The following is a 16,028-nucleotide window of genomic DNA, read 5'->3' on the forward strand; positions in this document are numbered from 1 at the left end:
AGCCTGGGCGCACCCATCCATGAGGCCCGACTCTCTCCGCCACCTCGAGAGAAAAGAGAAATCAGCATTCTGTGACTTCAAAGGGACCAACCGAACCGCGGCATTCGCGGAAGTCACCCACGTAGTCTTGAGCGTCCTTGAAACTCCTGAACTCAGCATCAAACAATGTAGCTCTCCTCGCTAGCTGATATACCAGGATTTGATCCATTTTCATCCATGGTATATAGTGTTTTACTATCTATATATTATATATTCTATCTTATTAGGTATGTTTTCAGGTTCAGCAGTATCTTGGAGTAAAGTGATGATTATGGAGCATTTAGGAGCTTAAAATAGATTTCATCCGAGCTGACCATTAGAGGTCGATACGAAGAAGAAGCAATCATTCGATGCACATCCAGTGCCGTCGATCGATACAGAAGAGAAGCCTCGACGATTGAAAATTATGATTGATCGATGTATCCTGTACCATCGATCGATGTCGAGACGCGAGATGCGCGACTTGGTTCCAGCCGACTTTAAACCCAAGGCTTCACCAATTACAAGATTACCCCTGACGAGTTTTTAACCTAATAGTTATATACTTGCCTAAGTGTTAGGAGGCAAAGAGAGCTTGAGCGACCATTGTATTCTTACTTTCAGCAAGAGAGAGAGAGAGTTTTAGGAGAGAAAATCATAAAGAGATTTGTGATTGGAACTCCATTGATTCATCTATTCTATTCTATGCAGTTTTTATCTTATTTTGTGTCATGAATTGCTTAGCTATGTCTAAGTAGTTTACTTGTTAGATTCAGGGTTCAAATAGGTTAGAGGGATTAGTGAGCATTATCAACCCGCGCCTAGGGCTTAGCTAGAAGCTAAAGATCGATATTGTCTTCTGACAATCGATCGATATTGCAAAAGGTGTATCGATCGATATCCATATAGGATCATCGATCGACACTTTCTGTGATCAAAAGACGACAGTTGAGATCCAAGATCTAGTTAGTTAACCAGTGAAACATTGCCATCGCTGATCACTGTGATTAAGGAGTTGAGCTCTAATATATCATGCATGCAACCGTTAGGCATCTATAGGATTATAATCTCTAACACCTGAATAGAAACCCTGCATCTATATCTTCCTATAAGGTTACACCCCCAATCATCTTGTTAGTCGAGGAATAGACTTGCTCAATTAGGATTGCTATTTTCTTTTAAACCATAAAACAACAAACACCTAGAATTAATAATCTGGCTAGATTTAATAGGTTCCCTAGCTCCTTGTGGATTCGATCCTTAGTACTGCAACTGAACCTCTTATTTGAGAGAGTAATTCACTCCTTAGGGTAATTTGAGTGGTATCAAATTTGGCGCCGTTGCCGGGGAGCTTTGATCGCCATTAGATTTAGTGTTATTGATTCTTATTCTTTTCTCTACCCCCATTCTGACAAAAAAAAAATTCTTGTCTTTTCAGGTGCATGCCCAACAGTACCAGAAGCAACAAGGACAAACACCTGCTAATCTCAGAAGATCCTACTCATTTGGAACGCACGATCTGCAAAGACCAACGTTCCACATCGCTCGATGCAGAAGCTTTCACGTCGACTGATTCTCGCACCCAACCATCGACCGACATCTGAGCTTCAGCGTTGACCGATCTACATCGTTCGACATCGATCGATACTACACCGCGTACATCGATCGATCATCAGTCGCGAAACATGGTTGCGATTGTTATTCTCAGACAGGACGAGAATGGAAACCTGTATGACCAGGATGGTCATCTGCGTAATGCAACAGGTCAGAAACTAGACGCTCAGGGGAATGTAATCCCTGATACTGATACTACAGGAGCTGCTCAACCTATAGAAGAGGCTGCTCGACCAAGGGCACTGGCTAACTACAATCGTCCAGATGAGTACTACGCCAACAGATCAGCTATTCGACTTCCTGAGATTCCGAAGCAGAATTTCGAGCTGAAGACTCAGTACTACACACTCGTGTCGCAGATACCATACTCTGGGTTACCGCACGAGCATCCTATGGACCATCTAGAGAGGTTCAAGGATCTTATCGCTGCTATTCGTATGGATGGAGTCCCCGAGGACTACCTATTGTGCAAGCTCTTCAAGTATTCTCTGACTGGAGAAGCGATGCACTGGCTTAAGCAGCTACCCACAAGATTTCTAACATCCTGGGCCGACATCAAGAATGCTTTCTTGCGAAACTTCTTCGATGAGGCACACGCTGAAGACTTGAGGAGCAAAATCGCTACATTTGCGCAGGAGACTGGAGAGTCTTTCAAAGATGCGTGGATCAGATTCAAGTTGTTCCAGCGAGACTGTCCACACCACGGATTCAACGAAGTTCAACTGCTAGGCACTTTCTTCAGAGGTATCGCCTTGAGGTATTAGTTGGCTCTTGATACAGCTAGCAAGGGAAACTTCAACACCAGGAATCCGGTGGAGGCTGTGACACTGATAGAAAATCTAGCAAACATCAGCAACACCAAGAACACTGATTTTGAGAGAAAGAAGTCTGTTGCATCCCTAGGGAAGGAGCAGATGGACGAAGTTGGAGCAAAGTTAGATGTGGTTCATGAGCTTATTAGGAAGCAGTTCTGCTAAGCTGAAGGAGAAGAAGCTGTAGACATGGAAGGAGAAGAAGATGTGAACTACATTGGAGGTACTGGATTTCAGAGGTCTGGAAACCAGGGTGGAAACATAAACTTCTTTGGCAATGGTCAGAGGAGTAACCAAAGTTCACAGTTCCAGAAACCTTTCAGCAACAACAACAGAGGCTATGGAAACTCATTCTACCAGAATCCACCACCACAGACTCATGAAAGGAAGATTGAAGCGATGCTTGACAGAGTTCTGGAAGGACAACAACAATTCACTGTGGATTTCAATGAGAAGATAGATTCCGCCTACAACAGTCTGAACACAAAATTGAAACCTTAGGGACTCAGGTGAGGAAGCTTGAAATGCAAGTAGTTCAGACTGGAGACACTGTAAAGAGGCAAGAAGCCTTGGCTAGAGAGACAACAGTTGAGAAAACAAAACACCACGTAAATGACATCATAGATGATGATTTCTAGCAAGTGGTGAAGCATGAGAAGCTTGGAGAAGGAGACTTCGAAGTTGAAAGCTCCATGAGTTTTGGTGGATCACATTGGTATCGACCGATGTCAATGGATACACATCGCTCGATAGACCATGACGAAGATAGATCGACAGATTACTCTAAACATCGATCGACGTCATCTGCTGAATCGACTGCGGAGTGTAGTGTAGTTCGAATCATGACTCATGAGGAATTCGCATAAAAACATCCTCACCCACCCACCCCTTTCTACGTCAAAATCGATCGACCGCATGAGCCAGCAGTTGACCGACAGAGAGAGACCGATATCGATCGACCCCCCCCTCACCTCCCATCGATCGACGGGCACCTCTCACCTACCGAATGCGGTTACCATCTATTGATAATTACCAAATCAACGCACTCAGACCACCACCTAAACCTTTAGCAAACCCACCAGAACCTACAACCAACCCTTCAGACACTACACCAGAGCCTATGCAAGTTGATGAGGCAACTGAAGGAAGAAGGTTAAGGAAAAGGAAGGAGAAGATTCCTAAGAACCTTAAGAGGGAAGCTAATGAGAAGGAGTTGGATGGTTTCACTAAGAGAGTCCTCAGAATCCCAGTGGAGAAACCTTTTGATGAAGTTTATTTCACACACCGGTTCTGGATGTTCTTCAGAGAGACTAAGGAGACTGAGGAGGACATTAGGAGAATGTTTCATCATGTCAGGGAAAGGATGAAACTAAGGATCACATTGAAGAAGAAGAGTGATCCTGGGAAGTTTGCAATACCATGTGTGGTGAAGGGTATTGAATTTTCCCAAGCACTTTGTGACACAGGAGCATCAGTCAGCATACTACCTAAGGTTATGGCAGACCATCTGGGTCTGAAAATAGAGGCCTCATCAGAATCGTTCACCTTCGTGGACCTTTCATAAAGAAGCTCAGGAGGCATCATAAGAGACCTTGAGGTACAGATTGGTAATGCCCTTGTCCCAGTAGATTTTCATGTCTTGGACATCAAGCTTAACTAGAACTCTTCACTTCTGCTTGGAAGAGTTTTCCTGGTTACAGTAGGAGCTGTATATGATATGAACACCAACATATTGTGTCTGACACTGATAGATCTAGACGTCCACTATGACCTAGTTCGAGTTGTGAGACAACAGGTCAACCTCGTGGAGCTTGGAAATGATCTTGGCTACATTGCAGCATGCCATTGTGGAGCAGAGTACGAAACAGACGACCGATTCCACTGCGTCATCGATCGATTCCAATGAGTCACCGACGACCGATGAACACTATCCCACGTCGCTCGACGGGAAGCATCCGGTTGACCACTTCACGCTACCAGATCAGTGTTATCCAAACTTTGCCTTTCAACAACCCAACAAAAGAGGACGTGATGACTATTCCATAGGTAGTTGGGCATACAGTGGATTCCATGAAAGTTTTGCAGTAGAGACTGTAATTCCTTCATCCAGTGAGGATCCTACTGAGGAGTATGATGAGGATTACTGGAAGGAAAGAGCTATAGAGATTGCTATGCAGGATGATAGATATTCAAGCTATTCCTTCAACAACACGTCTCCACCATCGATCGACAGAGTCTACTCAGCATCGGTCGATACCCACCTTCATCCAGCAAAACGATCTTATGCATCGATCTTATGCATCGATCGATACCAAACCTGGTACATTGATCGATATTAACCCGCGCCTAGGGCTTAGATAGAAGCTATCGATCGATATTGTCTTCTAACAATCGATCGATATTGCGCAAGGTGTATCGATCAATATCCATATAGGATCATCGATCGACACTTTCTTGTGATCAAAAGACGATAGTTGAGATCCAAGATCTAGTTAGTTAACCAGTGAAACATTGCCATCGCTGATCACTGTGATTAAGGAGTTGAGCTCTAATATATCATGCATGCAACTGTTAGGCATATATAGGATTATAGTCTCTAACACTTGAATAGAAACCCTGCATCTAATATCTTCCAATAAAGTTACACCCCCAATCATCTTGTTAGTCGAGCAATAGACTTGCTCAATTAGGATTGCTATTTACTTTTAAACCATAAAACAACAAACACCCAGAATTAATAACCTGACTAGATTTAATAAGTTCCCTAGCTCCTTGTGGATTCGATCCCTAAGTATTGCAACTGAACCTCTTATTTGAGAGAGTAATTCACTCCTTAGGGTAATTTGAGTGGTATCACTAACTCAGCAGCAATCGCTCTCCTCCCTTTCCTCTCCGCACGAATGAGAGCTCGGGAATGGGACTCAGCCTGTTTGCGCTCTCTTTCCGCAAACTCATTCTGAAAATGGATGAACTTCCTCTCGATCTCTTCGGCCTTGAAGTGCAAAAGACGCGCCTCTCTGAAACTTCCGTGAAGCGTTGAATTAAAGACCCGCATTCCCTACACGAATCAAGGGTCAAACATGGAAGCGACAAACGAAGACTCGCAAAAAAAATAATTTTTCAGAGAATAAAGCTCTTTGATCAACCGAGAACCTTCCGCGACCACTTCTCTCCTCGACGCATCATCCAGTGACGCTGGAGTAGTAAAACCGGGAGGAAGGTTGGCAAAGAAGTCGTTCGGAAGGGGAGCCTCGCTGGTTCCACTCCCATCACCCGGGGTGAAACCCGGGTTCCATCCGGGTAGCGGAAGATCTTCTGAGACAAAGTTTCTGTCTTCGAGAGCGATTCCCTTGTCCTTTCGGGGCCTAACTCTCTCCCTCTGATCGGGAACAGCGTCGGGGTGTGGCTCGTCCATATCTGACGGACGTAAAGGTCGGAAGATGCCTCGCGATCGGTAGAGCGCCACTGCATTCCGGATCCTGTCTAGGGTGAAGGAATCCGAAAAGAACGGACCGTTACGGAGAAGATCGCGCTTAGCAAACAGGTCCCTGGGGGTCGCAAGGAGGATACTATTCGCTGCAAAAAAAAAATGTGTTAGATACCTCCGAGTATCTATAAGAACCAAATTTCCAACCATCGTACCACGATGAAAGTTCCATTTGCCACGGAACAAGGGAAGACAGTTCTCCTCGACGGATGCGCCATCAATTCAAACATAGAAAAAACGCTCGAACCATCCCCTGGCATTTGAAGTATGCCCATGGATTATCGACATATGTCTCTTAGGAGCCATACGGTATGAGTAGTCAATCGAAGTCTTTCGTGTCGACCATAGCCCTTCAAAGTCATCGGGGCTGAGGTCCATTCCGAGCTCGTAGCTCAGGATCAACACACCAAGAAAATTCTGCAACACTGCAACGTTTAGCTGACTGATCGACAGCTCAAAACGGTCGAGTGCGCGGACGATGGTCTCAGGAATCGGGAACCACATGCGACAACGTGTCAGGAAAGCTTCGTAGCATGTGAAGAATCCCTCCGGGGGATCCTCTGTACTCTCCCCATGCACCGGGACTCGAAACACAACCCCGCTCGGGACTATGTAAAACTCCCGAAGGTTCTTAAGCTAGGCGGGAGAGGTCCTGCTCGGAAGGGTAAGATCAAGCTGCGTCGCAGATCTTGTGGGATAGAAGACTTCGGGCGGAGGAATTATCGAACCGCATAAAGCGTCCCAGTTTGCTTCCTTCTCTTTCTGCTCGACCTCGAATTCCTCTTTGGGAACAATCTCCTCATTGGTACAAGGATTGCCAGAAGATGATTGAGGGGAAGTCTTTTTCTTAGAGGATCTCTTTCTTGAAGTCATTTTTTTGAAAGACAAAAACTTTGACACAAAGGTAAAGAGAGAGAGGATAAGAGAAATTTCTACCTTGGAGAAATTTTCTTGTGAAGAGAAGTTAATAAAGACTTTGAAAAAACTTACTCCACCTATATATAGGAAAAAATGTTAATATTCATTCTCGGACTTTCGGCAAACGATTACGTCTAATTCCATCAAAACAAGTCATACCGCAAGCTAGGACCTCACACCTAGGCCCACGGATCCTAGCTAGCTGAGGGGCTAACTGTTGGGGTCAAAACCGGTCACGATGGAATGAATGCCTGAAAGTTCCCAGAAAACCAACTCTCGATCGATCCTTGAAAATTAGACATTCCCGGAAAACGGTTAAATCAAGTAAAAGACAGTTTTTACCGGATGCGAACCGAGGAACGTTGAGAAGAGGATCAGTCTGGATGAGGTCTCAATCGTTGTGTCTATCGATATTTTGAAAGGAGTATCGATCGATATTCTTTAAGAATTATCAGTCTTCGGAAATGTCTATACTTCTAAAGCACCTCACTTCTTCCTCCCTTTCTCTCTCTAACCCACGTTTTAGAGTGTCCTTGGTGTGTCTGAATGAGTGAAAATGAACCAGGGTAGCTGGGTATATATAGAAGTTGCTGGCCAATAAAAATGAGCCACCCGATCGCCTGTGTGTCGTCCCGCATGCTTCCGGTCGAATGCGTGGCGACACACGGGCGTCCACATGCCCTGTTGCATGCCTCCTTTACACGCTAGAAGACACCACCACGTCCACATGGCTCTCAACATGTATGGTGTTCACGTGTCGCGACACACAGGCCACTGGATGTCAGCTTGCATGCGCTGTTCGCAGATACTGCGACACCTTGTTCTTCTACTTGTCAAGTTGCATGAAACACTCCTTCCTGTGGAGACACGTCGTGCTTCGTAGACAGACAGCTTGCTAAGTGATTGACACCACGTTCTGATCCCTTGCGTTGAGACATCTCGTGCTTCTCGGTCGATTTGCGTGATTTCGACCCTTCCGACATATTTTTGGCCCGTGATCAATCCCGAATATTTTTCCGTTCCCAATCTGATGAGCTGAATATTTTTAATAAACTCCAGACTAACTTTAACCTTGAGGATAAATATTTCCCGAGCCTTCGGCTTCCCCGAGAAATTCCATAATACCGAAATAAGGGTTTTGTCCAACTTTGGGTTTTCCCGTCGATACTATTCCGAGCTCTGTATTTTTTTTTTTTTTAAAGACGGGTATTACACGAAGCATCCTTAAAAATACACGAAATAAATCTCTGGAGGCCAACTCTTCACAAAGCATAGTGAAGAAAAACGCTTCTTCCCAGGGACTGATCTACGCGACCCCTTGGTCCTAATCTACGCGACCCCTTGGTCCTAATTCCTCTATCATAAATCAAGCTCCTTAAAATTCAAAAGTGAACACAAATTTTGGCTGCGGACATCCGTAGACAAGCCAAAATGTTTCTCCAACGCAGGGTTAAGACTAATCCTTTGCAATATCGAGAAACATCTTCAACCCCGCAAACCTTTCAAGAACGAAATGCGGCATACAAAAAAAACAATCTTCAGCATCACGAGACGTCGCAGACGCCTGAAGAACTATTTTTCGACAAAATTACCTTCCTCAATAAAGACACCTTCTTGGAAGACCAAACAGTCATACGCACTAACATCTCCTCAAGCATGTATTCTTCGCAAAGACTCGAAAAAGGTAATATCTACCATTACGTTTATTGCTGATCACAACAAACTCATAACGTCCTAAACAGACTTAGCCATCTCATAGAGATAGCTCTCAAACATCCGACACGAGGATAATAGCGCTATAAAAGAAATCCAAAATTTTGGTCAGCACTTCCTCGACTTAAAAATTGTCGTTGGAGAGGTGCTCGATTCTTACCAAACAAGTCATATAAGCCGAGAACCTATCGTGAATTTTAAATCGGTACGCATCAGTTTGAAATCGCATATGGGATACGTAATCCAAAGTAGTCATCGCACACCCTAACATAGACGGTAAACCTAGGTCTTACCCTAAACCCATCACATTGGTCTCTAACATCTCAAGGCATGGTATTTAACGATACGAGATCCCAAAAGTTGTCTCTTCGTATATTCCAACGTTTACGAATCTTCGCAAAATTAAAAAATTTGAATTTCTCCGCCTAAAATGAACAACGAAAACGGTGATCTATCAAAGAGTTAGAATATGAGATGACAACTCATAATCTTCCTTTTACATTCATACGAATACAAACATGCTCTTAAAATGAAAAACTCAATTCATTACAAAGAAGCCGCCAAGCGGCATGGATTCAAAGCCACACGCGGCTAATCCCAAAAAATAAATGCGGCCACACTAGGCCAAAGCAAACGGCCCGCAAGGCTAGTCACGAGGCCAACAAAGGTTCAATATAAAATGCATTGGCAGCAACATCCGATAATCTCTACATGACACACAACTAGACCGCAAAGGTCTTATTGGAAAACATGTTATAAGAACCTTAACTCCAAGACGAACTACGAAAGGCTTGATCCCTTCGACAAGGGTATGTAGGAAGCCTTTACAAGGCGCAGCCCCAATCTTATCGCCTTCCACTCTTAGTAGAGTGAGCAGACCATTTAATACCATTAATTCCGCCTAACTTTCCTAACTTGTCTAACCGCACGCAAGAATCGAACTCGATACTTACGTGTTGGGCGGCTAACTGTTGGGGTCAAAATCAGTAACGACAAAATCAATGTTGGAAAGTTCCCGAGAACACTTTCTAAAAAGAAAATAAAAATACGGACAGAAGATTCCCGAGCACCGAAGCAACCAAACCAGTCTTGTCTGAACCGCCATCGGGCAAGTTGGACGACACCCAACTCACCCAATGGCGACTTGGATCAGTCTTGTCCAATTCTCCATCAGGCGATTTGGATCAGTCCAACACCATGCATTCTCATCTCCGGAACTCCCTCCTTCGGATCTCGGTCAAATAGTCTCTTGTTTTGTCTCGATCGGAGTTATCGTTGAAACTTTACGATAAAAACGACGAAGACTTATTTTTTTGTATAAAGTTTGGATCGATCGTACAAAACGATAACGGTTAACTTAACACCATTGTTGTCTTGGCTATACGATTGATTTACGTTATTTCGTTAAACCGACGTCGTACTAAAGGCAATTCTTCCGAAAGAAATCGTAAAAACGTTTTAGTCGAAAACGACCCAGAGGGTCTAAAACGCGGCAAAAGCCCGCTTACATTTTTTTACGAGAATCGGTCCAAAGTCACTATGGTGGTTTATCGAATATTCGCGAAAAGAGATAAATGTCAAGTTTCAAAGGATAATCATGAAGATCGGGTAAATGGAATATTTCGGCGAGAAGATATACTCGACCCAAGGGCAGAAAAATAAAAGCCCAAATCGACCTAGGAGGAGTATATAAGGGACGCGAAGGCGAGAGGCGCAAGGACGGTTTTTTTTTAGACTCTTAGACCTCTCTGCACTTCGAAAGTTCAGGCATTATTCTCGACATGTTGTGTTTCTATGACTTGCACTCAATCACTAGACGAACTCGCACAGGCAGTTCAATCTCTTGTTCCACTCTTTCAACTGAACTACGTTCGGCTTGATCTTCGAAAGGGGTATGTAGGCAGCCTTTCATAAGGTTCAGTCCGAAAATCAACAAAACCGTTTTTCATGTCTTTTTCGTTTGTTGATATCAAGCTGCGACTCAACTAGGTTTTTAAGGCTTTAGGTGGCTAGAACTAGGTAACTCGCCGACATCTCTTGCAGCCAAAGCTTTTCTAATCTTTTATAATGATCGCAACGCTCTTAGGCGGATTCGAAATAAGATCTACTTTTTCTCTATAATTTTTTTGTTGTCTTTTCATTTTTTCTATATTTATTTGTCACTTGTCGTTGGCTCTTGCAGAGAATCCGGGACCTCAGGGAAAGTTAGGGTTTCTTGACTTTCCTCCAATCACGGAAATAGACGGTGTGAATTTCGGTTCCCACATATATAATGTTTCCTTACTAAAGTATGATTTCATAAATCTCAGACTTTTTTAACAATTGATAATTATGCTATTTCAAATTAGTATGAAAACATTTTCAGACGTTCTACAACCGACATTTTTACCTGTTTTATGAGGAGCAACCCAAACATCTTGGAGTAGAAGTATTAATAAACTTTTGGTAAACCACTGGACCAAGGGGATTCCACAAACGTCAGACTTTACCACAGCTATATTTAATTAAGAAAAAGGGAAACATCATGTATGGATATTTCAAATAATTACCATATATTTTTAATTAAACTTTAAATGAAATGGCACTATGGTAAATATTTATCAAACTAAGGAGACCTAAAAAAAAATTATTTTAATAGCATTGATCTAGTGAAATGGAGATATATAAAAAGTATGTTGCACAATTAGACTGGTCAGTAATTTACAAAGACTGCATGGATGTAATAGCGATGTTAAGAGATCCAGAGACATTGGCTGAATTTCTCAACTGAACTGGAAGAGATACAAAGACTGAAGAAAAGATTCCATGCTTCCAGGATTTGTCATATTCCAAGCTTAGGAGACAAAATAGAACTGCATATTTTTAGTTAAGATAAGTAGATTTTGTCACAGTAACCTTTGTTTTGTTGGTTGTTCTATTTTGGTCTTGTTACCCAGACAACTTCAAAGTTAAAAAATAGAATGGCTATTTGACATAAAAAAATAAAGCCGATCCTAAACTGATGTAAAAAATGATCTTATACCGAACCTTAAACAGATTAACAAAAACTAAAAACCAAAAATTAACAAAGGAAAATACTAATTATTGGAGAGCTATCAGCATCGACACGCCAAATGATCTTCACCCAGAAGAGCCAAAGTAGTTCAACGAACATTCTGGGACTTAAACCTAGGTGGCTAGGTCTTTGGTGTGTGACATATTAACTTTAACGAAAACACCAAAAGTAGTTTAATGCCCAAAATATTCTTTGGGAGCTTTTCCAACTGGGCATGCACAGAGCGAGCAAATATTCAAAGTTGAAGCTGATGAAAGTGAATGTAATCAAGATCCCACCCAAATACAACCTGTTAGATGCTTCTTTATTTAACGGTTTCAATAATGTACCTGAGCAGAAGACGTTTTACGCATCAGATGGAGAAGGCTAGCGACGACTGCTTTCTTCTTTCGATCAACTCCGCCAATTCATCTTGCATTTCCGATGCCATCGTCATATGTGCTTTGGCCTGTTCTATTTTCAAAATTTAGACAACTTGTAAATAAAAGTATATCGTCACTGCTCTCTCTCTACTTTAGAATACTCTCATATTTTCCCAATAACTAATATCTATAAAATTGACACCCATCGCATTAACACCGGTTTTCTATCAAAAACACCTCTGGCTTGTTTTCAAGTACATATATTAGAGTATAGACATTACTACAATCTTTAATACCTTATATAACCTTTTTTTTGAACGACTAATGCATTAATTTCATAAAGAGTTTTACATGCAGTTGAAGAAGTTTAGCAGAGCCTTCTTAGCAAGGTTGTCCGCTGCAACATTGTCTTTGCGAGAAATAAACGAGAAAACAGAGGTGGAGAGATAACAAGTTAAGTTGTGGATGTCCTGAAGGATTCCATAAAGTCCCTTGATTTGGTATCTTCCGTTGATTGTCCTGATTTTGCGATGTTGATATGGCCATGACCTCGAGCTTGTAAGAGTGCTTCACGGATGGCAAAGCGCCTCTGCCATGATTGGAGAGCTCACCCATTCTTCTGTTCCACTTCCTTGTCGAAACGGCTTCCCATTGACATCATAGAAGATCCAAGCAATTCCAGCCGTTTTTGTCTCCTCCTTCCAGGCTGCATCCGTGTTGATGATGATGGTTGATGTTGGTTGTATCTCCGGGTCTGTCTGAAGTTCTATTGCTCGGTGTACCTCTTGTTGTGCTTGTTGCCATTCTCTAGCGTCAGTGATTGCTTTTGTCAGTGTGGCCCTTCCATCGAATTCTCTGTTCTGGAAGATCCTCTGGTTCCTAGTTAACCATATGGTCCAAACAATCCATGGGAACAAGGAGACGAGGTGTACGCCAGTTGGAGGCAAGTTTACTAGCTTGCGCGATGCTTGCAGCGCTGATGTGAAATTTGTTGTTCCTAGAGTGGCTTGTACATTTGAAAATGGTGCAGCCTCCCAGACTGATGTCGCAAACTGACATGAGATGAATAGATGATCCACTGTTTCTTGTAGTCCGCAGAAGACACACTTCGTATATAACCTATGGTATACAAAAGAATTATAATATTGGACCTTTAAGACGAGAGAACACAATTTCATTGCTGGATCCAGTAAATGATATATTAGCCAACCCATTTCACATTCTAAGGCTCTATCCTACTGAGTAAGTTCCCCTAACACAATACAGATTTCTGTTCGGTAAATTTCTCATGTGATCTTCAAATTGACATTCTCCAGAGATCTCAATATGTATATTAAATTCTTCCTTTTCCTTTTCTTCTGCTGCTTGTTCGGTTTCGGTTTTAACAACAATAGAATGTCCAGTAGAATGTGACCTCCAAAACCGCAAATTTGGCTCTTTCATTCGCCTTTCATAGTTTTCGATATCGTCTGTTTGATCTAAATTAATACCGATAGTAGTAGTCGTAGGATGCTCCTCGTGAACGATGGTTGTCAAAGGGTCGCGGGACAAACGCTCTTCATGGCTTTCAGATGTAACTAAGTCAACTTCAGGAATAGCCGGCTGCTTTTCTTGTGAACATCAAGCTCGCATCGGTACACCGGGCAAGTCTTGTGTGACTCAAACCAAAGATCAATGCAAATTGTGTGAAAGAAGTGATTACAAGTAGAAATGAGCCTCATGGTATCATCATCCATAAAGTCTATCAAACAAATAGAACACTGATCCATCCCACGATCTTTCACCGAATATGGAAACTCAGGGAACGATTGAATGATCTTGGAGCCAAGGCCAGCATGTTCAGGGGGAATAGAAGGTTGGATTAGGTTACTGGACGGTTTCGGTTTCTAAGGTTGTTCCAAATATTTAAGAGTTTTTTGAGAAAAGATCCACAGAAGAAGAAGGAGAAGAAACCGGTGAGAATGATGAGAAGGCCACCGGTCAAATAAATTGTGACCGGCGTTGAAACGAGATTGCGGACTGGTTTGATATTGTTTGTTTCGGTCGTGGGCATAGACATGTTGAAGACTGTGGAGTTAAAACGGTCGTATTAGAAATATTGTGATTGGTTTCGTAGATTGCTTGAGGAATAAGAAAAGGGTTCGTTCTTAGGTTGCGTGTGGGAAAGGTAATGTCAGTGGGGAAGAGAGAAACAAGGAGAAAGGTAAAGTATTTGTTGTAACTTTTGAGCGAGTCTTCGGTGAGAAATGTGTGTTTTATTTACGACCAATTAAATAAAATTTTAATTTGTAACTTTACAGAATTCTAGAAATTCGTTAAAATAGAAACTCGACATAAGAAATTTTTGGTCTGTTAACTTTTCTCTTTTATCTTTGTTTATATAGATTCCATAGATCTTGAAGATCTATTTGATAGAGTCATGAAAATTATGATTTTTGCAAATTTTACTTTTAATTTGTTAGCTTAATAAGTTGTAAGGAACATATTCACAAACTAATTATTATATTTATAAGACAAACTTTAAATTTGTTAGATGAGTAAGTTGTAGTTACATAATAATTACATAAAATCGATAGGCTCATAATCTAGTGTTATAAAGTGAACTAGGTGGTAATCCGCACCTTGTGCGGGATGAGAATATAAAAAAATGGCATTTATATTTTACTTCATTATTTCAACTTTATATGTTGGTTACATTCTTATATTAGGTTTGTATTATTTGAGTTGTGAATTTGTTATATATAACATATTATTGGGTCTTATCTAAAATAAAAATGGTGGCATTTTATATGGATATTTAAAATTTTAAAAGAAACTACGAGCTAATTAGATAATAACATTATTTGAAATATTAATTGTCCAAATTTAAGCCTTATAGTTCGTTAATGGGATAGAATATATTATTATTTTATGCACATAATCAGATCTTACCAAATTACACTCTTCTAAATACGTAAAGTTCGAAATTAACGTGCACACAAAATTTAACATTTAAATTAAATAGACCACCGTATTTAATATATTCCATATTTTAAAAATAAAAATACTATTGATTTTTAAAGATTACCCTGAAATTCGTGAGATTTCTATCATTACAAAAAACATAATAAAAACTCGTTAAAAAGCAATCTTTTTTTTGTCAACCAAAAAACATCTTTCTTTATACCTTTCTTTTTGCATATATTTTGATTTCTATTGTTCATTAAGAAAAACTTTACAGCTAAAGTTTATATGTTAATGGAATAGATATATAGGAGGTTAAAACACTCATTGCTATGAACTTGGTTAAGGATTCAAAATTATATAACACGAACAATTGCTCAAAATATCAGCAATATTCGAAAATATTCAATTAGACTAATGTAACAATGAACAATAATGAAGATCAGTTATATTTTCAATACATGAATCATAGTGATCATAGTTATACATCACGAACAATAGTCACAAATAAAATGAATATATACTCTTTTTCAAATATCTTAAAAATATATCTAAAATGTTTTAGTGTTATTCGCAAGTGTCTTTAACAGAGTGTGTGTAAACTCTACACAACAAAACTTGAAATGCTTATGATATGATTTAGTTAGAACACAGTAGACAATTGACCTTGATGTGTAGTTCATTAACATAAATTTTGATGGTGCATTGCGCATTATACCACATACCATCAAGGTTAATAATTTTTAGTGATTTAGTTTAGTATTATAGATAAATGAATGAACAAAAAAAATTATATTGACTAAGAAATCCATAATTGCATATAACCCTAAAATCACGCCAAAAATCCATAATTGATCGCATATTTAATCAAAATTTTGACCATAGCGATTTAACATCTTATGTTACTATCACATATGTCACGATTGATCAATCAGTGCGAAGATTATCCTCTAAAATTGGAAAGAATACAATAGACTTCCCATAATTGAAATACCACAAACACGAAAGTCAATCATTCCAAAAATATTTGATTGACAAATTTCATGACCAACTTTCATTAATCTTTTGAATTGGAGCATTCAATATTTAACATCGAGATTTACTCC

At 40.6% G+C, this 16,028-nt stretch overlaps 1 protein-coding gene, 1 non-coding gene and 1 pseudogene across 2 annotated transcripts; all 3 read right to left on the reverse strand.

Moving 5' to 3' along the window:
* Window positions 1-2,233: 2,233 nt before the first annotated feature.
* On the reverse strand, window positions 2,234-2,341 carry LOC125595026. The gene has a single exon (XR_007330074.1). It is a non-coding gene; the product is annotated as a small nucleolar RNA R71 (small nucleolar RNA).
* A 10,207-nt stretch (window positions 2,342-12,548) lies between these two features.
* Window positions 12,549-13,157, reverse strand: LOC125595024. The gene has a single exon (XM_048771004.1). It carries the CDS (start codon window positions 13,155-13,157, stop codon window positions 12,549-12,551), a length of 609 nt encoding a protein of 202 aa, XP_048626961.1.
* LOC125595025 lies at window positions 12,727-14,825 on the reverse strand (annotated as a pseudogene).
* Window positions 14,826-16,028: the final 1,203 nt, after the last annotated feature.

The sequence above is a fragment of the Brassica napus genome (assembly GCF_020379485.1).
Source record: "Brassica napus cultivar Da-Ae chromosome C8 unlocalized genomic scaffold, Da-Ae chrC08_Random_9, whole genome shotgun sequence".
Classification (NCBI taxonomy): Eukaryota; Viridiplantae; Streptophyta; class Magnoliopsida; order Brassicales; family Brassicaceae; genus Brassica; species Brassica napus.